General features: G+C 36.5%; 1 protein-coding gene across 1 annotated transcript in view; it reads left to right on the plus strand.

Moving 5' to 3' along the window:
• EHBP1 (EH domain binding protein 1) overlaps positions 1-27,000 on the plus strand; it is a 612,350-nt gene that overhangs the window by 389,911 nt on the left and 195,439 nt on the right. The window contains exon 10 of the mRNA XM_007938033.2: positions 17,151-17,340. Coding sequence (XP_007936224.1) covers positions 17,151-17,340 — 190 coding nt within the window. The remainder of the gene's footprint in view (positions 1-17,150; positions 17,341-27,000) is intronic.

Raw genomic sequence — 27,000 nt, forward strand, 5'->3', positions numbered from 1 at the left:
ATGCAGCATTGGAACTCCCTGATAAGGAATTCAAAAGAATTATATTTAGGTATCATCAATGAATTGAGAGACATATCAAGGAAAACACAGAGAAAACCCTAGAACAATTTCAAAAGACAATACAAGAACAAAATGACAAAATAAATGAAAAATTAGAAATGATACAAAATCTACACACAGAAATCAGAAGATTAATACTAAATTTTCAGAAATAGGTAAGACATTGAATGGGCAAAGGAGCAGAATTGAATCAATGGAAGACAGAATTGATGAGATTGAAGGCAAATACCTGAACACTTCTTTGGAAAGGGATCAGTTGGAAAAAAGATCAAAACACAATGAAGAAAGCCTAAGGTTCATGTGGGATACCATCAAAAGGAATAACCTATGTGTAATGGAATTCCAGAACAGGAAGAGACAAATAAAACCACAGAGAAAAGTGTCGAAGATTTGTTGGAAGAGAATTTTCCTGGTATGATGAAAGATGAGAATATATCCATTCAAGAAGTCCAGTGAATCCCAAACAGGATAGACCCCAAAAGAAAATCACCCAGACATATCATCATCAAACTTACCAAAACCAAAGACAAAGAAAGAATCATGATAGCAGCATGGGAAAAACAAAAAGTTACCTACAAGCGGCAACCAATAAGACTAAGCTCGGGTTTTGCAACAGAAACCATGTAGGCAAGAAGACAATGAGATGGTATATATAAAATCCTGAAAGAGAAAAATTTCCAACCAAGAATTATGTACCCAGCAAAATTGTCTGTCAAATATGATGGTGAAATTAGGACATTTCCAGATAAGCAGAAAATAAGGGAATTTATTAAAACCAGACTAACCTTACAAGAGATGCTAAAGGAAGTCCTTTGGACAGGGAACCAACAACAGTCAACAACAACTGACCATTAACAAACATGATGATATAACCCAGAAGCCAACCCAGCTATGGAAGTATCCAAAGTAAATAAGCCTACAAGATTGTAAACAGGGAACCAGAGACATCAATTGACAAATGAGGACAACTTCAAACCAAAAAGAGGGGAAAAAGCTGTGTCATTACAGAACTTCTAGATGGTAGGGATGTAAAGACAACTACAAGATAGAACAGACTGTTCTAAACTTGGGAAGAAAACTATAAATCACAGGGTAACCTCAAAGAAAAATCATAAACCTTCACATCAAAAAAGAGAACCAGCATAAATATTCAGCAAATACTAGAACAAAAGCAATGAATGAAGTGATAACACAATTCATAAACAAAACGGGCTCAACAGAAAATTATATGGAACAAAGAAATCAACACCATGAAAAAGTACATAACAAAATGACAACAACAAATTCATATTTGCTGATAGTTACATATCTGGCAAGGGACTTAACTCTAAGATTTATAGCAGAAGAGTGGATGACCAAACTATGGTAAATACACATAATGGAACGCTATGCAGCACTAAACAATAATGTAGAGTCTACAAAACACCGCATAATATGGATGAACTTGGAGGACATTATGCTGAGTGACATAAATCAATCACCAAAGGACAAATACAGTATTGGTTTGTTGTTGTGGAGGGTCAAGGAAAAGATTATATATGGAGGGAAACTTTCTTTGTTGGTTGCCAGGGGTGGGAGGGGAGGGAACACTGCAAAAAAAAAAAAAATGCATTGAGCCTTGTTACTTTAGTTTTGTGTATTTCACTGTACATAAATTATATTTCAATAAAATGCATTAAAAAAAAGAGATAGAGAATGTTGAGGGTCCAAATGGAGCTAGCCAGGTGATGGTTGTGTGATCACATCTTGGAAACCAGTAGAACTTGGCTTCTAGTAATAGTCAGCATTGTTCACCAGCTGACTAAAGAGCAGATTGCAGAGTTTAAAAATAGCTTTTTCACTATTTGAAAAAAAGATAGTGGCCAACTGCGCTGCTTTGAATGTGGGTAAGCCACCATCTTTGAGCAGAGCACTGCTACCCTTGTTTCTGTCGGCCATGGCTGAACCAGTTTGAAGCCCTGCTTATCTTATAGTCATTGTCCTGAAACCTTATTTTAGAAAATTGATAAGTAATATGTTGCATGTGGCTTACTCGAGATGTATCTGAACCCCTCTCACACGTAAACTTAGATAATGTTGGTCAAATAAAGGAACTTCTAAGTTATATCTTTTTCAAAAAGTAGTTTCTTTAGGAACTGTGAGCATGTTGTTTTGAAGTGTGATGTTGTAACTTGGCATGGGCCATGGACAGTCAACAATATGTACTTAAAGTTGCACTATTGCATTTGGGTATATTATCTAGGTACTTGTGTACAATTTTATTTTATTTTTTGTACTGCTTGTCCTATTCCAAAACATTTATTTTACTGTTACTTGCTTTTAAGATTTTGTTAAGCGACTTGAAGAAAATCTGCTTATGGCACAGTTAGTCTCAAATCCATTCTAAGTTGTATATCTTTTTTTCCAATTGGTAAATTACGGTTTACCAAGACCTAAAACTTGGTGCTTTGTTTCCGTCAGTGCATAATATACAATTAGCATAACCTGGATTTGTTTACAAAGACATTTTGCAGTTTGGTTGACTGTCTCTTGGGCAATTGCTCATCCTTCTAGCTTCTATATAAACATGGGTATGTTTTTTTCCCCAGATTGAGTGGCACCTCTTTGCAAGTCATGTTAAATCTCATGATCTAAACACAAACTGTTTCTAAAGTGGGGGAAAATAATTACAATTGACCCATCAAAAATAAAGAGAATATTGACACATTGTGAACAGTGTAGCTAATGCTACTGAACAATTTCTATAGGAATTGCCAAATGGGAACCTAATCTGCTGTGTAGATTTTCACAGAAAACACAAATAATATTTTTTAAAAAAAGAAAAAGAAAGAAATGAACAGATAATCTGTGAGATGTAAGACAATTTAAGACCCCTAACATATGTGTAATTGGAGTCTAAGAAGGAGTAGAGAGAGTTTTAGGGGGGATAGAAAAAGTATAGATAGAAGAAATATTGCCAAAAGTTTTACAAATTTTAGAAAACTATAAACCCACAGATTCAAGAAGCTGAATAAACCCAAAGCACAGGAAACATGAAGAAAACCACAATAAGATTCTCAAGAAAAACAATTCAAGCCAAAAGACTGTGGGGTGATATTTTCAAAGTACTGAAAGGAAAAATAAAAACTGTTTATATATATATATATATCTATATATATATCTATATATCTTACACATACATACATTCCCAGCCACCCCAAAAAAGAACAAAGTGACAGACCTTTTACAGACATGTAAAAGCTGAGAGAATTCATCATTATGAGATTTGCTCCTCAAAAAAAATGTTTAAAGTAAGTCCTTCTGGCAGAAGGAAATTGCTAGGAAATGGCATATATGCCATGAAATATAAAATACTTCTGGTCTTGTTTTTAAGAATCTGTTTAAAATATAATCGACTGTTTAAAGCTAAAATAATAACATATTCTGGGCTTTGTAACAGAAGTAGAACTAAAATTTATGACAAAAGTAACGTAAAGGCTGAGATCTTACACGTAATGTTACTTGAAGATAAACTCTTTTCACAGATGACATGATGGTCATAAGAAATCTCCAAAACAGCTAGTTGTGTGCCGTCAAGTCGAACCCGACTCATAGTGACCCCACCTTGGGTTTCTGAGGCAGTATCACTACGGAAGTCGATTGCCCCATCTTCCTTCTGAGGAGTGGCTGGTGGGTTTGAACCGCCAGCCTTCTGGTTAGCAGTCAAGTGCCTTAGGCATTATGCTACCAGAGCTCCCCAAAACAGCTACTAGGACTAAAAAGTAAATTAAGCAAGTTGCATATACTATATCAATGTACAAGTTCAATTATATTTCTGTATACTAGCAATGAGCAATCAGAAACAGACATTTTAGAAATATTATTTAATATAGCATCAAAAAAATACCTCAGAGATAAATTAGAGCAAGATATGCAACATCTGTATGCTTAGAAACATTGTTAAGAAAAACTCAAACTTAAATCGGTAAAAAGATATTATATCACTATGGATGAATATATTTTACTTCTCTAACTGATTTATAGATTCAATACTATCCTAATAAAAATTCCAGAATGCTTTTTTGTTGAAATTGATAAGCTAATTTCCATATTCATTTGGAAATGCAAAGGACCTAAAATAGCCAAAACATTTTTTAAAATAAAGTTGAAGGATTTACATTACCTGATTTCAAGACTCATTAACCAACACATGGTATTAACTTAAAGATAGGTATTTGGTGAATAGAAGAGAATAGAGAGTCCAGAAATAGATCGACACCCATATTGTCAGTTGGTTTTCCACAAAGCTATCAAGGAAAACATGAAACCTTTTCAACAAATGTTGCTGGAAAAATTAAACATTCATATGAAAAAGTAAATAAATAAGCAAAACAGAAAACCCAACAAAAACTACAGCATACAAACAAAATTATAACACCACATACAAAATTGAACTAAAATGGATCATACACCTAAAAGTAAAAACTCTAACACATTGAAACTTTTAGAAGAAAGCATAGGGAAAATCTTAGTGATCTTGGGTTAGGTAAAGATATCTTAAGTAGGACATCAAAAGCACAAAGTATCAAAGGAAAAAACGTTGGTCTTCCTCAGTATTGAAAATGTTTTTTTCTTCAAAACATCGCTATGAAAATGAAAACGCAAGCCACAGATACAATTTATTTGCAAAGCACATATCTGACAAAAGATTTTTATCCAGAGTATATAAAGAACTCTTTCAATTTACTGGGCACTCCGGTGGCGTAGTGCCTAAGGCATTTGACTGCTAACCCGAAGGCTGGCGGTTCAAATCCAACAGCCACTCCTCAGAAGAAAGGTTGGGCAATCTACTTCTGTAGTGATACCGCCTCAGAAACCCAAGGAGGGGTCACTATGAGTCAGATCCGACTTGACATCAGTGAGTTTGGCTTTTGGTTTAACTTACTAATAAGGCAGACACACTGTTTTTTTAAAGGAGAAAATTATTTGAAAAGGACATTTCCCAAAAGAAGGTACACAAATGGACAATAAGCACGTGAAAAAATGATCACCATCATTAGTCATCAAGAAAATGTAATTAAAAGCACAGTAAGGTACCACTATATACCCACTTCATTTTAAATTGAAAGGCTGACTATACCAAGTACTGTCAAGGATGTGGAGTCACTGGAGCTCTCCTAGAACTCACAGAGCTGTAACTAGTACAATCACTTTAGAAAACAGTTTGGCGGTTTTTTAAAAAGTTAAACATACATTTAGCATTTGATCTGGCCTTTCCATTCTGTGATATTCACTCAGGAAAATGAAAGCATATGTCTACAAAGAGACTTGTACATAAATATTCTTACAGCACATAATAGCCCCCAAAGGAAAATAACCTAAATGTCTGTCAGCAGGCAAATGGATATAAAAAACTGTGGTATATCCATACAGTGAAATACTACTTGGTCATAAAAAGAAACAGACTATTGGTACAAATAACTACATGAATGAATCTAAAAGTTATGATGAGTAAAAGAAGCCAGACCAAAAGCAAACTACCTACTGTATGAAACCATGTTGTTGTTGTTGTTGTTATGTGCCATCGAGTCGGCCCCGACTCATAGCGACCCCTCCTTGGGTTTCCGAGGCAGTATCACTACGGAAGTAGGATTGTCCAACCTTCCTTCCGAGGAGTGGCTGGTGGGTTTGAACCTCCAGCCATCTGGTTAGCAGGCAAGTGTCTTAGCCACTATGCTACCAGAGCTCCCGTATGAAACCATACTCTAGAAAATACATACTAATCTATGATGACACAAAGCAGGTAGGTGGTTGCCTAAGATCAGTAGTGAGGGAAGAGATGAATTAAAAAGGGGCACAAGGAAACTTTTTTTGGGGGGGGATGGAAGTGTTTATTGCCTTAATCTTGGTGATAGTTTCATACTTGTACACCTACTCCTTACTTAATGATTCTCTTGTTATCCAAAATTTCACATATAAAACAGTAGTTTAAAAAAAAAAAAAAAACTACTGTCTGACTATTTTGTGCATTAACAGTGTGTGTCTGACAATAACAGACACCCAGATGTGAGCTGAGAGTCATGCTGGCTGTGATGGTTAAGGTTATATGTCAACTTGACTGGGCCATGATTCTCAGTGGTTTGGCAGTGATGTAATGATGTAGTCATCCTCCTTTTCATATACTGCTGATGTTTTGCCTCAGGACGTGATTTGGGACCTAACCATGTTGATAAGTGAGGAGTGGGTGTATATACCTAAATAAAGCTGTTTTTTGTTTTCTGTATTTTTAAGTAACAGCCATCTTTATACTAATGGAAATATTGTGTCACATGAGTGATTCTTAGCCTGGAATTTTGGGGCAAGGTCTCTGATGAAAATAATTAGTGTAGGAATATCTATAAAGTGATTATAATTTTTTGAAAACTGAAGCATAATCATTCACATGTTTACTTATAGTGAAGCTATGTAGTTCTTTGCTTTCCATGGAATTATGTGAACTTAAGTGTATTAACATATTTATATCTTAGGAAAACAATCATTCCTTCTAAAATGCAGCTCAGCATGCTACAGTATGGATGGTTCTTGGAGACAATATGCTGAGTGAAATAAGCCAATCACAAAAGGAAAATATTGTATGACCTAACTTACATAAAAGGGGAGCTCTGGTAGCATAGTGGCTAAGACACTTGCCTGCTAACCAGACGGCTGGCGGTTCAAACCCACCAGCCACTCCTCGGAAGGAAGGTTGGGCAATCCTACTTCCGTAGTGATACTGCCTCGGAAACCCAAGGAGGGGTCGCTATGAGTCGGGGTCAACTCGACGGCAAACAACAACAACAACAACAACTTACATAAAAAGACAGGAAAAGGCAAATGAACAAAAGTTAAATTTTGCTAGTAGTTACCAGGGGCAGGAGAGAGGGTGAAAAGAGGGCTAACGGTGATAGAAAAATTGCATTGATTAAGGTTAGGGTTTACAGCCAACTATTCTAATTGCTTTCAACCTATAAAAAGTTGAATTGATAAAAGTTATAACATGATAGATATAGTAACAACAGTGAGAAAAGAAAAAAAAGTAGCTGGTGAGTCTACTTATGTACAACCAAACAACTCATGGGATTTGATTCCTTGGTTTAGAAGTTTAGGGGCATAGTTTCATGTTGTTGTTGTTGTTATGTGCCGTCGAGTCGGCCCCGACTCATAGCGACTCCTCCTTGGGTTTCCGAGGCAGTATCACTACTGAAGTAGTAATGCCCAACCTTCCTTCCGAGGAGTGGCTGGTGGGTTTGAACCGCCAGCCTTCTGGTTAGCAGTCAAGTGCCATAGCCACTACGCTACTAGTTTCATGAGACGTCCCAATTAATCGGCCTAATAACGTATTTAGTGCCTCTGTTTCATTGTGTGTTGCCTGGGGTCTTAAAGCTTGCAAGCAGCCATCCAAGTATAACAATTGTTCTCTATTCACCTGGAACAACAGAGGAAGAAGGGGAGTCAGGAATAAGAAGAGGATATGGAATGTGTAGATAATTGCCTCCATGAACAACTGCCTCCTTTGCCATGAGACCAGAACTATATGGTGCCCAGCTACCATTATTGAATATGCTGATCAAAGATTCCATAAAAGAATCCTGATCAAAAGAAGGAAAATGTAGGACAGAGTTTCAAATTCTCATGGACTCCAGACATTTTGGTGTCATGGAAGGTGAATGAACCCCTGAAGATATTTCTGAGATAATATTGAAATCTTGCATCAAGAATCTACCCTGCAGTTACCTTATAACTGAGCTATTAACTAATAAAAAAGGTCTGCCTTGAGTATTATGCTCTTTTAAGAACTATCTATATGGAATCAAATTGACAAGAGCAACTAGAAAGATTAGGTAGGAAACTTAGGGGGGCAGTGACATATTAATATATATTAACATATATTAATATGTTAATGGGTAAGGAACAACTCAGAAAAGGGAGGTGAGAATGGTTGCACAACTCAAAGAATAATCCATGGTACTAAATTGTGCATGTAGAAACTGTTGAATTGGTATATGTTTTGCTGTGTGTACACTCAACAAAATGAATTACATAGAGTGGAAATCACAGTTCAGTAGAAAAATCTTTCAAGATATGGGATAGTGTATTGAGAAAGGAATAATAAAAGGGCTCCTTTGATGCATGAAGTTGGGTATTCTTTGTGATGGGAGAAATGTAATCTCTCTACTGTCCATTGGCCAGTTCCTATTTTGAACACTTGGAGCTCTGGCAGCATCGTGGCTAAGGCACTTGACTGCTCACCAGAAGGCTGGTGGTTCAAACCCACCAGCCACTCCTTGGAAGGAAGGTTGGGAAATCTACTTCCGTAGTGATACTGCCTTGGAAACCCTAGGAGGGGTCACTATAAGTCGGGTCCGAATCAATGGCAAATAACAACAACAACAACAACAATTTGGAACACTATGTTTCTTCTAGGTGCTGCACATTACAAGGGGCATTGATGATTCAGTATTAACATAGTACAGCAGCAAACAAAGTGGGTTCAGAAACCACATCAAAGGGGCAGTGATTGAAGGCATAAGAATTGTATGACTTAGAAAAGAAATGATTTAAGGGAACTATAATGACCTACTTCGAATATTTGAAAGACTTTTGTTTGAAAGAGTTGAAAGGGAGCTGACTTGTTTTCTAACGCTCTGGAACTCCATTTGTCAACATTTTCCCATTTTACAACACATATCTAATGACTCACGTGCTACATGCTTCCATGGACATGTTTGGATTTGGATAAAAGCTAAAAAGAAAGTTATAACCTACAAGTACTTTGAATTATATCACAGTAATCAAATTTCAAATTGCAAAGCCAGGTTGAGATCTCAATACTAATTGGTAACTAAGCAGGAGCTGAAAAATTGGCTCGGTTCTTTCTAAAGTTATTATATTTGTTTTCTTTGAAATAGCTATTGTGTGATCAAAATAAAATTTCTCATGGGTGGTGTAAGTGCTGAGTAATAGCCACACACCTAGATTGTTTGAATGTAAATGCAAACTTTAAGTACTAACATTCAGTCATTCCAAGATGCGTGAGTATTACACAATACATACACACCCTGCACTCTTCTATTAACAAATTAAAGAGACATCTAAAAGATCTTAATGAAAACTAAAGAATCATTGGGTGTTTCCTTTTGACCATTCTTTTTTTCTGTATGAAAGTCATAGTCTTTACAAGTTTCCCTTGAGTAAAGAGTAATTTGAACTTCCTCAGTCTTCTGAGGTTACCATAGGGAGCCTATAAACACTCCAGCTTTTTTTGTAGCAATGCAGACACACATTCTAAAGATTGTACATCAGATAATGTGTGAGTCTGAGAAGTACTCTGTTTGTATTAATTACTTGTTTGGTATTTCTCATCTTTTTTCTCCAAAAATGTGTGCTTCAACTTCAATAGCAGAAATCTTTTAAAATTTGTTCTTATTTCAATAATAAACTTATGACCTTTCATCAAGTGAAAACCCTATATGATTCATCTTCCATTGCCAAATTCTTCCTGCATCCTCTAACATAAAACTATCACGGATAAATAGTGGTGACTCCTTTGATGTGTGTAACAACCTTCAGTGCCTTAGTGCATCAGTCAGCACCAAGAGAAAGGATACACCCTCCAGTGTTTTTAGCACGAGTCTTTAACACTTAGCAACTGCATAGGTTTCTCAGTTTTTTTTTTTTTTTTTTAATATTTGGGTGTTAATTCAACCATTCCAGTTTATGTAGCATAAATGGAAACCGATAAAGCAATAATATTTCCTCAGAATATTTATGAATTGACTTATGAGGCCCAGCATAAAATAATTTCTGGCATGTAGATTAGTTCCTCAAGGAAACCTGTCAGTAAATCTTTTTTAAAGAATCTCCCCATTGTCGCTTTAATAAATTTGCATTGTTTTTCAAAAGAAACCTAGATTTTCAAAGTAAGAGGAAAAGACTGCAGTTTCAACTATAACTTTGCTTCGTATTGTATTATTTTTCAGTATAATTTTTTGTTAATCCTATTCATAATCATCTTTGGTTTTTCTTTACCTAATTCTTTTCCTGGATATTTTCTAAACAATGAATTATGTCATTTAAAATGATTCTGTCCAATTTTCTACTTCCTTAATACTGCTGATGAATTTCAACTCATAATGAGTTAATGATTTAACTAATCTATTAGTTCAAGTATATATAGTACAAGGATAAAAATAAGCGTGTTTACTCAACTGATATGGAAAGCTCTGAAAACAATTGTTTAAATCATAGATGATCAGCAAAATGTGGAAACTATGTTAATTCCTTAAATATTTCTTCTTTATTTAAAATACTTTAAGTATTTTTAAATGTATTAGTCAGCAATCATATAACTTTATGCTTTAAATTTAAGTCATTGTAAGGAAGGGATAGACATTCATGCATACTTATATGTATGGGACAGATGTCAGACACAATTCCTACTAAACCTTCCTTTAATAAATTTTTTTATTGATATATACATCATATAACATAGAATTCACCATTTGAAAATATACACTTGAGTGGTGTTTAGTATACTCACTGTATTGTGCAGCCATTAGTACTAATTCCAGAACATTTCCATCATCCCAGAAAGAAACTCTGTACCTGTTACCAAGTAATCCTAATTTCCCTTCACTCCTCTCCTGATAGCAACTAATCTACATTCTGTCTGTGTGTATTTGACTATTCTGTACATTTCATATGAATGGAATTGTATCCTGTTCACTCTTAAAAAGTAGGGAATTTAGTTTTAACCTAAAGAAAATGAAAATCCTCACAACTGGACTGTAGTGGTTACGTTTGTGTCTCAACTTGACTGGGCCTGGTTGAATGGCTGGGCAGCTGAATGTAGTTATTTCCCATGGTGATATTGGTAATTAACTCCATGGTAGAATCTATTGGAGCAGCTGAGTAGTTGCTTTGGGTATGTGGTGTGCTTCCCATATATACGAAGCAGCTTTGGGAATGGTCTCCAGCGTCTGGCATGCTTGGACCCCACATGTAGCCATGTGGTTGTTCAGCAGCAGCCTGCCGTTCTCTACCAACCTTGGGACTTACAATGGGCTTGAGTTAATGGCCTGCTGTGTGGTTTGGTGACATCGGGACTGTGCCTTTTTACTTATCAACCTTGGGCTTGTCTCAGCAGCCAGCAGCTGTCTGAGTGAAGAAAAGCCTTGAGCTCTAGTGGGCCGGCATCAGGAGGCAGAGCTGTACCCCCAAGGTTGAGGGGCTTTCACCCAACCCCTAGAGCCTGACACTTTGAACTTGGACTTAAAGCCTCCAAATCGTAAGAATAAACTCCTGTTTGTACAAGCCATCCCATTTGTGGTATATTCTTGTCAGAGTGGCACTACGTAACCAGAACATGGACCAATGAATAACATCATGATATATGAGAAAAAAAATAGACCAATTCCCTGTGTGATTGACACTTATTTTTTGGATATATTTTTGTCTATAATCAAATTATGCTCATATTTTGACATGAGAGCCCTCTCTTATTTTACTTTTAAGGTGGTTTTGCATATTATTTCTCTGATATACTCTATATTACATAGTTCATCTATGCGATTTCTATTTCTAACAACTTGGAAGAAATTTGGTTATTTTTATAGGTATGTTTTATTATATATTGAAAATAATATTACAGACTTTTTTTTCAAAGTCTGTTTTGCTGTAAGATGAACAAGAATAGTCAGTAATTCTTGAGTGACTATCAAGGAGGAAAGGAACTATGGTGGAGTTGTGGCTGAGGCATTTGGCTGTTAATCAAAAGCTTGGTGGTTCAAACCCACTAGCCACTCCATGGAAGAAAGATGAGGCAGACTGTCTGCTTCCGTAAAGATTTACAGCCTTAGAAACCCATTGGGGTTCGCTGTGAGTTGGAATCAACTCAGTGGCAGTGAGTTTGGTTTAGTTTGGTTATCAGGGAGAATGACTTAAATGTTTGACAGAATTTTTGAAAGACTTTTTACACTCTATTTAAAAGTAAAATGCGGAAACACCATATACTTGTTTTAACTAACTGATAAACGTATTCTGTTTATGTCTACTGATAAATAAGATACTTCTAATCCCAAAGACCTCACAGTCTGGAGAAGACAAATTAGCAAAAAAATACAATGTGGAAAATTCTACAGTAGAGGAAAATATAGGTCATTAAGTGTTAGTAGGAAGGAGCTCTGGTGGCGTAGTGCCTAAGGCATTTGACTGCTAACCAGAAGGTTGGCAATTCAAACCCACCAGCCACTCCGTGGAAGGAAGACTGGACAATCTACTTCCATAGAGATTACCTCCTTGGAAACCCAGAGGAGCTCACTGTGAGTCAGAATCAACTCAATGGCAGTGAATTTGGTTTGTTTTTGGAACCATTATAGCAAGGCAACTCAAAGACTTTAGAAGGGCTATATCTTTATGCAAGGGTGTAGAAAAAAAATGCTCATCTACCCATAAAAGAAATTAACAAGGAAACTTTTGTGCCTTTGCCTAGAGGCTAGGTAAGAAAAAAAAAGTCTTCACTGAGAATTTATAAGCATAGGCCTGCCCTTTGAGCTCATGTTGGCAGGATGGTCTGGAAATCCTTGAACCAAAAAAGTAACATGCAAAGTGGTTCCTAAAGTACTTGGTAAATGCAAGCATAAAATGCTTTTAAGAGAGGCACTCCCAGTTAGGACCATATATAAGTTCCTCAGAGTAAACCCTGAATTATAGTCTTGAATTACAAAACACACAAGGAAACAATTTACCCAGAGAAAAGAGTCAGAAGACAAAAGAAACAGCATAGCAATACATGCAAGAACTTCAAATAATTGATATATCAAATAGAACCTATAAAGTAATGTTTAAAAAACTCAAAGCTCTGTATCTGAGAAATTATGCACACAGACACACAACAGAAATAACCATATTTAAATTAAAAATTCATGGAGCATTGAACACTAGATTAAGCTTACAAATAAAGAGAAAAGGTGAACTGGATCATAAATATGAAGGAGTTATCCAGACTATAGCACAGAAGGAATAATGATTTGTAAAAATAGGAAGTAGAGGTTAGGAAATATGACAGGTAGAAACTTCAATGTGTATCTGACAAGATTTTGTAAAGAAGAGTAGAATAGATAACAGGCTATCAAAGAGATAACGGCTGACAATTTTTCAGAACTGATGAAACACATAGATCTTTAGACTCAGGAAATACAAGGAGTCAGAAACAATATAAAAATCGAAGAAATCCACACTGAAACACATCATACAAACCAGAAATGTGAAGATCTTAACAGCAGCCAGAGAGAGAAGATAACCAATACAGGAGCAATATTAGATTTACAGTGAACTTTTGAACATAACAGTGGAAGCTAGAAGACAGTGGCTAATACCATCAACATGCTGAAATAACTAACAACTAGAATTCTCTACCCAGCTGCACTGTCACTTAAGAATGAGATTGAAATAAGGCATTTTCAGAGCCTGGGAGAATTTACTAGTGACAGAACCTCACTGAATGAACTACTAAAAGATGCTCCATATAGTAAGAGGTGAATTTAACCCAAAGGAAGGAATAGAATTCAAGAAAAATTTGTTTGGGGAGGGAGTTTTTTGTTTTTGTTTTTTTAAAGAAAACATTGGCATTTTTACATCTTTTTTCCTTGGGTGTGGAGAATATATGTTGTTGTTAGGTTCCATTGAGTCAGTTCCAACTAAATAGCAACCCTGTGTACAACAGAATGAAACAGTGCCCAGTCTTGGGCGATCCTCATGGTTGTTGCAATGTTTGAGTCCACTGTTGCAGCCACTATGTCAGTCCATCTTGTTGAGGGTCTTTCTCTTTTTTATTGACCCTCTTCTTTACCAAGCATGATGTCCTTCTCTAGACACTGGTCCCTTCTAATAATATACCCAAAGTAGAAGAGACAAAGTCCTACCATCCTCACTTCTAAGTATCATTCTGGCTATACTTCTTCCAAGACATATTTGTTTGTTCTTATGGTAATCCATGATATATTCAATATTCTTTGCCAATACCATAATTCAAAGGCATCAATTCTTATCTTCCTTATTCATTGTCCAGCTTTCACATCCCTATCAGGCGATTGAAATTACCATGGCTTGAGTCAGGTACACATTAGTCCTCAAGGTGACATCTTTGCTTTTTAACACTTAAAGGGGTCTTTTGCAGCAGATTTCTCCAGTGTGCTATATTGTTTCATTTCTTGGCTGCTGCTTCCATGCGCATTAATTGTGGATCTAAGTAAAATGAAATCCTTGACTACTTCAGTTTTTCTTCATTTATCACGATGTTGCTTATTGGTCCGGTTGTGAGGATTTTGGTTTTCTTCAGTGCGTAATCCATACTGAAGGCTATCGACTTTGATCTTCATCAGTAAGTGCTTCAAGTCATCTTTACTTTCAGTAAGCAAGGTTGTATCTGCTTATCACAGGTGGTTAATGAGTCTTTCTCCAATCCTGACGTGGTGGTGTTCTTCATATAGTCCAGCTTCTTGGGTTATTTGATCAGCACACAGGTTGAATAAGTGTTGTGAGGGGATACATCTCTGATTTGCATGATTCCTAATTTTAAACCACACCAGTATCCCCTTGTTCTGTTTGAATGACTCCTTGTTGGCCTATGTACAGTTTCTTTACGTAGGAGCACAATTGAGTATTCTGGAATTCCCATTCTTTGCAATGTTATCCATAATTTTTTGTGATCCACACAATTGAATGCTGTTGCACAGTCAGTAAAACAGGTAAATGCCTTTCTGGTATTCTTTCCTTTCAGCTAAGGTCCATCTGACATCAGCAATGATAATCCTCATACAGTGTCCTCTTCTCCATCTGGCTTGAATTTCTGGCAGTTTCCTGTCAGTGTATTGCTGCAACCGTTTTTGAATTATCTTCAGTAGAATTTTACTTGGGTATGGTATTAATGATATTGTTGGATAATTTTCCCATTCTGTTGATCACTTCTGTTAGGAATAGGCACAAATATGAAACTTTTCCAGTCAGTTGGCCAGGTAGCTAGCTGTCTTCCAACTTTCTTGCCGTAGACAAGTGGACATTTCCAACATTGTATGTTTGTTGAAACAATTAGTATTCCATCAATTCATGGAGCCTTTTTTACACCAATGTTTTCAATGCAGCTTGGACTTCTTCCTTTAACACCATTGGTCCTTGATCATATGCTGCCTCCTGAAATGATTGAATGGTGACCAATTCTTTGTGGTACAGTGACTTTGTATGTTCTTTCCATCTTCTTTTGATTCTCCCTGTATCGTTCACTATTTTGCCTGTAGAGTCCTTCAGTATTACAACTCAAGGCTTGATTTTTTTTTTTTTTTTTTTTTGTCAGTTCTTTCAGCTGGAGAAATGCTTAGTGTGTCCTTCCCTTTTGGTTGTCTAGCTTCAAATCTTTGCACATTTCATTGTAATACTTTGTCTTCTTGAGCCACCCTTTGAATTCTTCTATTCAGTTCTTTTACTTCATCATTTCTTCCATTCATTTTAACTACTCTACGTTTAAGAGCAAGTTTCAGAGTCTTTTCTGACAACCATCTTTTTCTTTTCTTTCTTCGTATATGATGTCCTGATGTCCTCCTACAACTCCTCTGGTCATTAGTGTTGAGTGCATCAAACTTATTCTTAAAGTGGTCTCTAAATTCAGGTAGGTTATACTCAAGGTTCTGCTTTGGATCTAATGGACTTGTTTTAATTTTCTTCAGCTTCAACTTCAACTTACATGAGCAATTGATGGTCTCTTTCACAGTCAGCCCCTGGCTTTATTCTGATTAAGCTTTTGTTCTGACTAAGCTTCCCATTATCTTTTTCCATACATGTAGTCTCTCTGATTCCTGTTTATTTCATCCAGTGAGGTCTACATTTATAGTTGCCACTTATGTTGTTGAACGGAAGGTATTTATAGTGAATAATTTTTTGGTCTTATAAAATTCTATCATTGATCTCCAGCATTATTTCTATCACAAGGCCATATTTTCCAACTACTGGCCCTTCTTTGTTTCCATCTTTTGCATTGCGATCACTAGTAATTATCAATGCATCTTGATTGCATGTTTGATCAGTTTCAGACTGCAAAAGTTGTTAAAAATCTTCAGTTTCTTCATCTTTCATATTAGTGGTTGATATATAAATTTAAATAGTTGTTTTAACTGGTCTTTGTTGTAAATGCATAGATATTATCTTATCACAGACAGTGTCGTACTTCAGGATAGATCTTAAAATTTCTTTTTAATGGTGGATATTACACCATCCTTCTTCAGTTTTTTTCATTTAGCTCACTAATGCCCAGGAGGCTATCAATCTTTATGTGTTCCATTTCATTTTTTCATGCTTTATACATTCCACATTCCAGTTATTAATAGGTGTTTGCAGCTGTTTCTTCTCATTTTGAGTTGTGCCACATCAGCAAATGAAGATTCTAAAAGCTTTAAGGTCATTAAGGTTGACTCTACTCTTAACAAGGTAGCTTTTTTCCAGTCATATGTTCAGTGCCTTCCAACCTGAGGATCTCATCTCCTGGCACTGTATCAGACAGTGTTCCACGGCTATTCATATGGTTTTCACTGGCCATTTTTTTCAGAAGTGGATCACCAGGTCCTTCTTCCCAGTCTGTCTTAGTCTGGAAAGTCTGCTGAAACCTGTCCACCATGGGTGACCCTGCTAATATTTGAAATACTGGAGGCATAGCTTCCAGCATCACAGCAACATGCAAGCCACTAGAGTATGACAAACTGACAGACAAGTGGTGGGTGGAGCATGGAGAATATATAGGACTTACCATTATTATAAACATTCTCTAAGGCTGTCTATACAAAGGATCTAAATTAGACTTTATGTTCCAAAATTTTTTTAAAAAACTTTTCAGAAGGGGAAAATTTTCTTTTCATCTGGGTAGAAATGGACCAGAAGATTAACAGTGATTGTTTCTGAATTGTAGGTTATCAATAATTGGGGTTTTTCTTTTATCATTTTCTAATTTTTTATATGAACTTATTATTTTAGTCAGGAAGAAAACTATTTTTAGGGACACCTATAATAATAATTCTTCTTTTACTTAGGTCAAATCCTTTTTATGAACCTAAATCAACTCCTCCTCCAAATAATTTGGTAAATCCAATTCAAGAACTAGAAACTGAAAGGAGAGTGAAAAGAAAGGCTCCAGCCCCACCAGTCATCTCAACAAAAATAGGAGGAGTAAATGAAGACACAGTTGCTTCTGGAGGAAGAGATCTTTCAACTTCTCCTAAGGTAGGATTTTTTTTTTCCTTAATAAAACATATGTTTATGTTTGTGCTTTTTCCCATGCACTACAATTCAAATTAAGGACAGTCATTGTTAGCCACTGTTGGTACATTATCAAATGAAAAATAAAAGTATGTAACAAAGTAAATAGGATCCTATTTGTATGTATAAGGAGCCCTGGTGGCACATTGTTTAAAGAGCTAGCTGTTAACTGAAAAGTGGGTGGTTCAAACCCACCAGCCACTCCATGTGAGAGAAAGATGTGGCAATCTGCTTCCATAAAGATTTATAGCCTTAGAAACCCTATGAGACAGTTCTCTGTCCTGTAGGGTCACTGTTTGAGTCAGTATCAACTCAACAGCAGTGGGTTTTAGTTGGTTTGTAGGTATAAAGTTTTATTTTAAAAACTTTGTACAAACTTGTATATACATGCATACAGCATATATCTGTGGTATAACAGGTCCCCACCAGGCCTGTTGTGTGCATTCATGTACATATATATATATACATATGTGCATATACACATTCATATACATTGTGGAAAGAATCACACATAACTTAATAATAGTGGTTGCCTTTGAGGAGAAAGTCTTGGTAGGATGGAAGGTAGGCAAAACGTTGAAGAAGGCATTTCCTTTTACTTTTTACCTTTCTATATTGTGTGAAATTTTGAACATTATACAGGTTTTATTTTTATTCATTCTAATATATTAATGGGAGCTCTGGTAGCATAGTGGCTAAGGCACTTGACTGCTAACCAGAAGGCTGGCGGTTCAAACCCACCAGCCACTCCTCGGAAGGAAGGTTGGGCAATCCTGCTTCCGTAGTGATACTGCCTCGGAAACCCAAGGAGGGGTCGCTATGAGTCAGGGCTGACTCGAAGGCACATAACAACAACAACAACAATATATTAATAGAGGTTATTGGGTAAGAAGATCATGGACCTGCTTTTTGTTATCTTCGGTAAATCATATATACAAGATAAAACGTGGTGCTGTTGAGTTGATTCCAACTCATAGCAACCCTATAGGACAGAGTAGAACTGCCCCATAGGGGGTCCAAAGCTGTAATCTTTACAGAGACAGATTGTACATCATCCTCCCTCAGAGTGGCTGATGAATTCAAACCACTGATCTTTTCAGTTAGCAGCAGAGCAGTTAACCACTGTACCACCAGGGTTTCTTTTACATACAAGCTAAAATTTACTTAAAAAAAAAAACAGGATCCCTCAGAATAGAGCAAGTTACTCTTAGGGCAGACCAGCAGTATTAAACTGTTTGGTTGTGCCGTGGGGTTCCATCAGCTTCCTTTGTGTTCTGTCCTAGACACCAGCACCACATGTGGAAGCTTAGCAGCAGAGCGTTAGACCCCTGTTCTATTTCCATAGTGCATATCCACATACGTTTGTTTTCTGTATTGGAGCTCCTGTAAGATTTCATTTGAAAAAAAGTGGACCACTGCCAAATTAAAAAAAAAAAAAAAGGTTGGAAACCACTTTTACTACACAATTATGTATGAGATAAGGCAGTAGATTGGAATCAGTGACGTACTGACAATCATAAAAATGATAAATGGCCACAGAGAAAGAAGACGAAACAATAATTGTAAAGGCACAGCAATATGGGGCTTGTGCATTACAGGAATAAACCTATATTTCAGAAGTTTCTGAAGACTTTTAAATGTTAAAACTTCATAAAATAATTGATTTTTTTTTTTTACAACTTTGAGTCTATATGAAAGAATCATATTATATTTAGTATATAGTATTCTATTTAGAAAAGTATTGAAACATTTTCATTAAAATTTGTAAAGGGTTTGATACTTAAAAAAGGTATGCTTAAGTTACTTATAAAATTTACTTATTGGAATACCCTTTTCTTCAATAATGCTAGATAAATGGGATGCTACTGTATGTATCGGCAGCTCTTCTGTTTATTATTCTTTTGGCTATGAATAATAGAAGCAAACTGTTTGGTTGAAATTTTTTCTTAAGCAAAATAAAGCTAGTTATAAAGACACAAAGATGTATTGCAGAATCCTAGTCAGAGGATACAAAGGACCTCAGGGACAAATAGGACTCAGCCTCGATGTATCTGTTTCTCTCTGGAATGCCTTCTATCTGCCTTAACCTTTATCATGATAATTCATTGAGCCCTATTTTCTCCCTGCAAAAGCAGTTTATGTTTTAGAATTTCCTATCTCTTTCTTACAAAGCCACCCTTCTCTTAGTATAGCTGATCTTAACAAAAGGTTGAGAAGAAATTAGATTGAGTCAACTACTTTTTCTTAATATGTGTGTGGTCTTTCCTTGAATTGCTTTTTAAGATCCTGTTACCCAAATGAGTCTTAACTAATGGAATTTCAGTTGCAGTTAGGATCATCTGTGAGCAATAGAAAGCCTCAAATAATGGCTAAATAAAAGAGAAATTTATTTCTTTGTTTAAAACATTAGAGGTCCAATGTTGACACTGCTCCACCAGTGTTTTACTGCTCCACCATCCTCAGCGTAGACTTCCACCCCATGGTCCAAGATAGCTGCGGGAGCCATGGCCAATATGCCCCATTCTAATCAGCAGGAAGAAGGAAGGAACAAATTATAACCACATCTGACCGCTAGCAAAAGAGGCTACAAAATGAATCTTTATTCTTGAAGACTATGTTACCCAGCTAGAAATCAAGAGTTGTAAGCATTCAGTGGTCTAATTCTAGAGCTCCATGTGGAAAAATCAGGTTTGATTCCCAGCCAATGAATAGCCACCACTCATCTGTCAGTGGAGGTTTGCATGTTGCTGTGATGCTGAACAGGTTTCAGCAGAGCTTCCAGACTAAGACAGACTAGGAAGTAAGACCTGTCAGTCTACTTCCAAAATCAGCCAGTGAAAATCCTGTGGATGACAGCAGTACAGTCCACAACAAATCCGGGGTATGATGCAAGACTTGGCAGCGTTTCATCCCATTATGCTTGAGGTTGGCATGAGTCAGGCTTCCTCCACGACGACTAACAACATTACTAAGAAAGAAGGGTAAAATAGATATTAGGGGGCAGTTAGCAGCCTTTACCATAGATCCTTATTTAAAATGTGAATTTTATTGAGGTGATGTAAGTAAGCCTAAATCTTTATATCTCTTCTATAAGAAAAGCTGAATAATACCTACTTGGAACAGTCATTTTAAAATGACATTTAAAAGCCAATCATGCAAATTTTTAAGGGAAAGCATCAGAATATTTTGCAACTGAGCATAAGAAGTCTAGAAATAGTACAAAAGAGTGCCCCCCCCCAAAAAAAACCCCAAGCTATCAAAAGTTGAATAGTATTCCTTCAAGATAAGCTCACCACATTTATATAATGATGCCAAACTAGATATGTTTATTTTCTGAGCATAGAATTACTGGTGAGGAAATTGATATATATAATTTTTATTGGGGAGGGAGTACAGGTGATATAAGGATCCCTGGTTGACTGCTAACCAGAAGGCTGGCAGTTCAAACCCACCAGCCACTCCTTAGAAAGAAGATGGGTCAATCTACTTCCATAGTAATACTGCCTTGGAAACCCAAGGAGAAGTCGCTATGAGTCGGATCTAACTCGACAGCAGTGAGTGAGTGAGTGTGTGTGTGTGTGTGTGTGTGTGGTAACAGAATAGTTAAGTGTTCAACTGCCAACCTAAAGGTCTAACCAATAGGTCGGCAGTTCAAACCCACCAGCTGCTCCACAGGAGATAGTTGAGGCAATCTGCTTCTATAAAGATTGTTGTGTTGTTATTAGGTGCTATCAAGTCAGGTCTGACTCATTGTGACCCTACATAAAACAGAATAAAACACTGCCTGGTCGTGCATCATCCTCACAATCCTTGCTATACCCTAGCCCAGTGTTGCAGCCACTGTATCAATCCATTTAGTTGAGGGTCTTCCCCTTTTTCACTGACCCTTCACTTTACCAAGGATGATATCCTTCTCCAGAGGGTGGTTCCTTCTGACAGCATGACCAGAGTAGGTGTGATGAAGTCTGGCCATTCTCGTTTTCAAGGAGCATTTCAGCTGTCCTTCTTCCAGTACAGAGTTGTTCATTCTTCTGGCAGTCCATGGTACTTTCAGCATTTTCACCAACACCACAATTCAAAACCATCAACTCTTCTTAGGTCTTCCTTACTCATTGTCCAGCTTTCACATGCAAAAGATCTGTAGAGATTACAGCCTTGGAAACCCTATAGCGCAGTTTTATTCTGTCCTGTAAGGTCACTGTGAGTTGGACTAGACTTGAGGGCAGTTTTGTTGTTGTCGTTGTTGTTGTTTGATTGTTTGTTTTTATATAGGTTGTTCTGGTTACCTAGTGCTACTCTGACAAGAATATACCACAAATGGGATGGCCTTAACAAACAGGAGTTTATTCTCTCACAGTTTGGAGGCTTTAAGTCTAAGTTCGAAGTGCCATGCTCTAGGGGCTGGGTGAAAGCCCCTCAACCTTGGGGTACAGCTCTGCCTCCTGCTCCTGGCCCACTGGAGCTAGAGACATTTCTTCACTCAGACAGCTGCTGGCTGATGAGGCTGACAAACCCAAGGTTGACAAGTAAAAAGGCACGGTCCTGCTGTTACCAAACCACACGGCAGGCTATTAAGTCCATTGTAAGTCCCAAGGTTGGCAGAGCATAGCAGGCTGCTGAACAGTGACATGGCTATATGCAGGGTCCAAGAGTGCCATAGGCTAGAGACCCTTCCCAAGGCTTCTCCTTATATACAGGAAGCATACCACATCCCAAAGGCAGCTACTCAGCTGCTTGTGGTAGATCCCACCATGGAGTTGATTGTCAGTCTCATCATGGGGAATAACTACTACCAGCTGCCCAGCCACTCAACTAGGCCCAGCCATGTTGACACACAACATAACTATCACATAAGTCATACCAGTTCTAAAACATATTTGAATATATACACTGCAGGGCCTGAATGAGGATGAGACAGAGGGGGTCCTAAGCCTCAACATTTTAAAAAGCATGCACTCTCAGTTTAGTATAAGTGTGGACTCTGCATTTACATGACACTAAGGGTAAATGCCTCCTGAAATGTTGCGCTCTAGACACCACCTTGCCTCACCCTACCTGGCCCTACTCAACATGTGGGGCAAATCTAACAGACAGATGTGCTACAGGAATAACTCACTTAAAGACCTTTGCAAACTGAAAGAACCAGCAACTATGGCATCGCCTCTAAGAGTTTGCCTCTTGATTTTTCTCAGTGTACACAATGTTGTTGTTATTGTTGTTATGTGCCATTGAGTCATCTCCAACTCATAGTGACCTTATGTACAACAGGACAATATACTGCCCAGTCCTGTGCCAGCCTCACGATCCCTGCTATACTTGAGCCCATTGCTGCAGCCACTGTGTCAATCTCATTGAAGTCCTTCCCCTTTTCATTGAGGGCCTTCTCCTTTTTCGCTGACTCTCCACTTTACCAAGCATGACATCCTTCTTCAGAGAATGGTCCCTTCTGACAACATGACCAAAGAAGGTGAGATGAAGTCTGGCCATTCTCACTTCCAAGGAGCATTCTGGCTGCACTTCTTCCAGGACAGATTTGTATATGCATATAGCGTATGCAGTGGGGGTGGTAAAAATGAGAAATTTTGTTTTAAAAAATAAAGCATTAAAATGCTTGCCTTTTTAAAACTAATTTGTAGAGTAATTAAATGTGATTTTGCAAAGTTGTTCTTTCATATCAGTATGTTCTGGAGTAACCAAATTAAGGTGACTGTCACAGTTTTCCAACTGAGGATTAAATTGCCATTTTTCCTTATGGAGCAAAAATGCCCCCACATAGGAAAAGAACTCTAATAAGGTAAATAAATTACTTGTGTACTTTAATGATAAAGAATGGCTCACAAGCTTGGCTTATTTGCTAAATGCTAGCTAGGTAAAGGCCAAGCGGTTAGCAACAAAGGGCAAAAATGAGTGTTATTGCTACATATTGAAAGGATCATTTTAGGGTATACTTTTGATGATAAAGGAGCTCTGGTAGCATAGTGCCTAAGGCACTTGACTGCTAACCAGAAGGCTGGCAGTTCAAACCCACCAGCCACTCCTAGAAAGGAAGATAGGGCAATCTACTTCTGTAATGATACTGCCTCGGAAACCCAAGGAGGGGTCGCTATGAGTCGGGCCGACCCGATGGCACATAACAACAACAACATTGATGATAAATGTAAAGGAAACTGATGAGCTTACCTTTTATTGTATGAGGAAGAAGAACTCAACTAAGAGTGTTTGTACAGATTCACATGAGTTATGACGGAACGCTTTTCAATTCCCAGTACGAGATGAACTTCACTCTGTAAGAATAAGAAACAAAAATGGAAAGACTCTTAATAGAGTTCACAACAAGGCCAGGTCTAGGGTGAGGCAAGAGAGACAACTAGGGTGCAAAATATAAGGAGGCATTTAAGTAAATATAAGGAGGCATTTACTTGGGGTTCTACTAGTATAAACTGGGCCTACTTAAATTTTTTAGAAAAAAACTGGTGAAAAAAAGAGGACCAGTCTTAGTCATCACCGCAAATGACCTCCTGTAAAATGAACTTACCACAAAAGCAAAAAAAAAAAACCTGTTTTTAAAAACCTTCTAATATTCTTAGTACAATTCAACATTACAATAATAAATGGAACAAGGGTAAGTGATCAGCAAAATAATGATCTGAGGCAGAATGTTAATGGCTGTGCTTGCAACTTTTGTGTGTTGTTATTGTTGTTATGTGCCGTCGAGTCGAACCGACTCATAGGAACCCTTCCTTGGGTTTCTGAGGCAATATCACTACAGAAGTAGATTGTGTAGGTTATAAAATTTTCAAAAAAAAAAAAACAACTTGGTATAAATAAATTATTTGAGAGTAAGAAAGAGCTCTTGGATATGAACAATGTAACTTTCAAATTTTAAAATTATAAACAGTCTATAGTATATTGCAAAACATCAAATTAGAAGACAAACTTGAAAAATTATCTTTAGAATTCAAGGTGAAGAGAGAAAGAGATTTAAATTGTGGGAGGAAAAATGAAAGAGTCAGGAGATTTACTGTATCTATAATAGAGATTATTGAGAGGAGACCAGATCTAGAGAAAGCATTTATCAAAGAATTAGAAGAAAATTTATATAAGCTAGAGAAAGACTTTGGTCTTTAGATTAAAAGGGCTCACGAGTCCCAGGGAAGATGAATGGAATGAGATCCACCCCTAGATATGTCCTGATAGTACTTTTGAATTTCAAAGTAAAGTTACCTATCATCAGATATGTTCATAACACTAAATATTGGAGATAGTGGAGCATTTTTACAAGATTTTAAAAAAATAATAAATATCTGAAAATAATTGAAACATATCAAATATATGAAAATTCATGAATTCATGATGATAGTACTAACTCTTCATAATTGGTGGAATATGCTGAATGAAAGATCAGTAAGGTGTTAAGACTAAATTAACAATTTTGACTTCATAAAATATTGCACTGAACAGTTTCAGAATCAATTTCTGTACAAAAAATGACAATATTCTAGATACTAAAGTAAATTTTCAACAGGTTTCAGAGAGTTGAAATTCTGTTCTCTGCCCATAGTGCAATTAATCTAGAAATCAATTTTTAAAAAATAGCTTTAATAAACCCATATATTTGAAATATAAAGCATACTTTCAATTAACCAACAGGTCAAAAATGAAATTAGAACAGAAAATATATTTTTATAAACCCAATGAAAACTTTTGGTTTTACTATTGATGTGCTGATGAGGAAGGTATTTACAATCAGCTTAAAGTCCCATAATCATTTCTATGAAAGCTTTCTGTAACTTCTTGCTTGGCACTGGTTTTTAATATAAGTCCTAACTTGAAAGCCTTGAAGAGCAAGCCTGACATGTTTCAGCTTGGAGAAGAATCTCAAAAACAATCACAGTACAATTGAGTTAATGGAGCAACTGGATATCATAAAATAGCTTAATATTTCTTTTACTGTCTATATCCATAGCATTTAAGCAAGAGGTTAGTACATTTTCATTGGTAATAGGTATTCTTTAACCAGTTTATATACTGAAGACCAAACTATTGTAGGACATGTAAACTCTTTAATACCTGGATTAAGAGTTGTAATCTAAGGATTAATATATACACTATATATTGGCTCCATCAGTGCCCTTATAATTAAGGGTGTGTGAACATTTTCTTTGCAAACCTGCATGTAGCTCAAGCATTTTATTAAGTCTTAAGTTTGTAACCCAGGAACTTTTTGTCCTTTTTATAAAAAACTTTTTATAATCAGCATTCAGGATAGTGCTGCAGAAAAAAGACTTTTAAAGCTAGATAACCAAACCAAAGTCACAGGTGTTGAGCATTCGACTTATAGCAACCACTTCTTGGGTTTCCAAGGCGGCACCTCTATGAAGTAGAGTGCCAGATCTTGCTTCCGAGGCTTGTCTGATGGGTTTGAACTGCCAGCCTTCTGGTTAGCAGTCAAATAAATGCCTTAGGCACTACACCACCCTTTTAAAGCTAGATAGACCTCTCTAATGAGTCGGGGCCGACTCAACGGCACATAACAATAACAACAACAACAATAATGATCTTATTGAGAAGCAAAGCCAAAAATGGAAAATTCTATGACAATAAGTATATAATTCTTAGGGAACATAAATTTACCACAAAATATTTGGTAGTTTAATAATTATGTTTGTAGCATTATTTTGTAATAAAATATATTCATATTTAGTGTTAAATTCCACAGTTTAGGACACTGTCATACCTGAAGTGCCTTGTGAAGTTCAAGAGATAATTGTTTATTTGCAGTACATCATAATTTCCTAGTTCTTAGAGATTAAAATGACCCAATTATTTGGACAAAAAGACCACCCAATGCTATTGCAATGAAAATTCTCTAGTGTTCATTTTCTCTTAGTTCCCATTGGAAAACTTAGCTTTTAACATAACTGGGCTTCTTTTTTACAAGGACCATTCACATTTAACTTTTTATGGTAAAATCTTACAAGTAAGCAAAACAGAAAAGGCTTACCTAATTGAGTGATTAGTATAAATAGAAAGGTTTACTTTTAATTTTAATAGAAAAAAAAATTATTCTTTCATGTATGTGCTTACAGTAATGTGAATTATTAAGTAGAAATCCTTATTTGACCTGACTTGTTTGTTTTTTTTTTTAAGCTATATATATGTATGGGGTTTTTTTAATTGTGGTAACTACATATGTAACAAAACATTTGCCATTTATGCTGTAAGTAAAGATGAAAGAGTAAAATGAATCTGCTTTTTAAATTTACACCCAAATCACAATAAATTTTTTTTTAATTTGTCATTTCTACAGCCTTCACATTTGCCTGATGTATATTAATTAAATATATATGCAGTGGTCAGTTATGACTTTCATACAATGTGAAATAGTTTCGTTATATGTTGTTCCCTTTATTTGTATTTCTTCAAAATTTGTTAATACTTTTAATTTGCATAGCAAAACTTTACCTTATAAAACATATATTGTCCTCAGTTCCTACTATACTATTCTTAAAAATTCGTTGTTGTTGTTGTTATGTGCCATCGAGTCAGACCTGACTCATAGCGACCCCTCCTTGGGTTTCCGAGGCAGTATCACTACGGAAGTAGATTGCCCCATCTTCCTTC

Source organism: Orycteropus afer, unplaced genomic scaffold (assembly GCF_000298275.1).
Source record: "Orycteropus afer afer isolate SDZICR_OR568_19922 unplaced genomic scaffold, OryAfe1.0 scaffold00046, whole genome shotgun sequence".
In the NCBI taxonomy this organism is placed as follows: Eukaryota; Metazoa; Chordata; class Mammalia; order Tubulidentata; family Orycteropodidae; genus Orycteropus; species Orycteropus afer.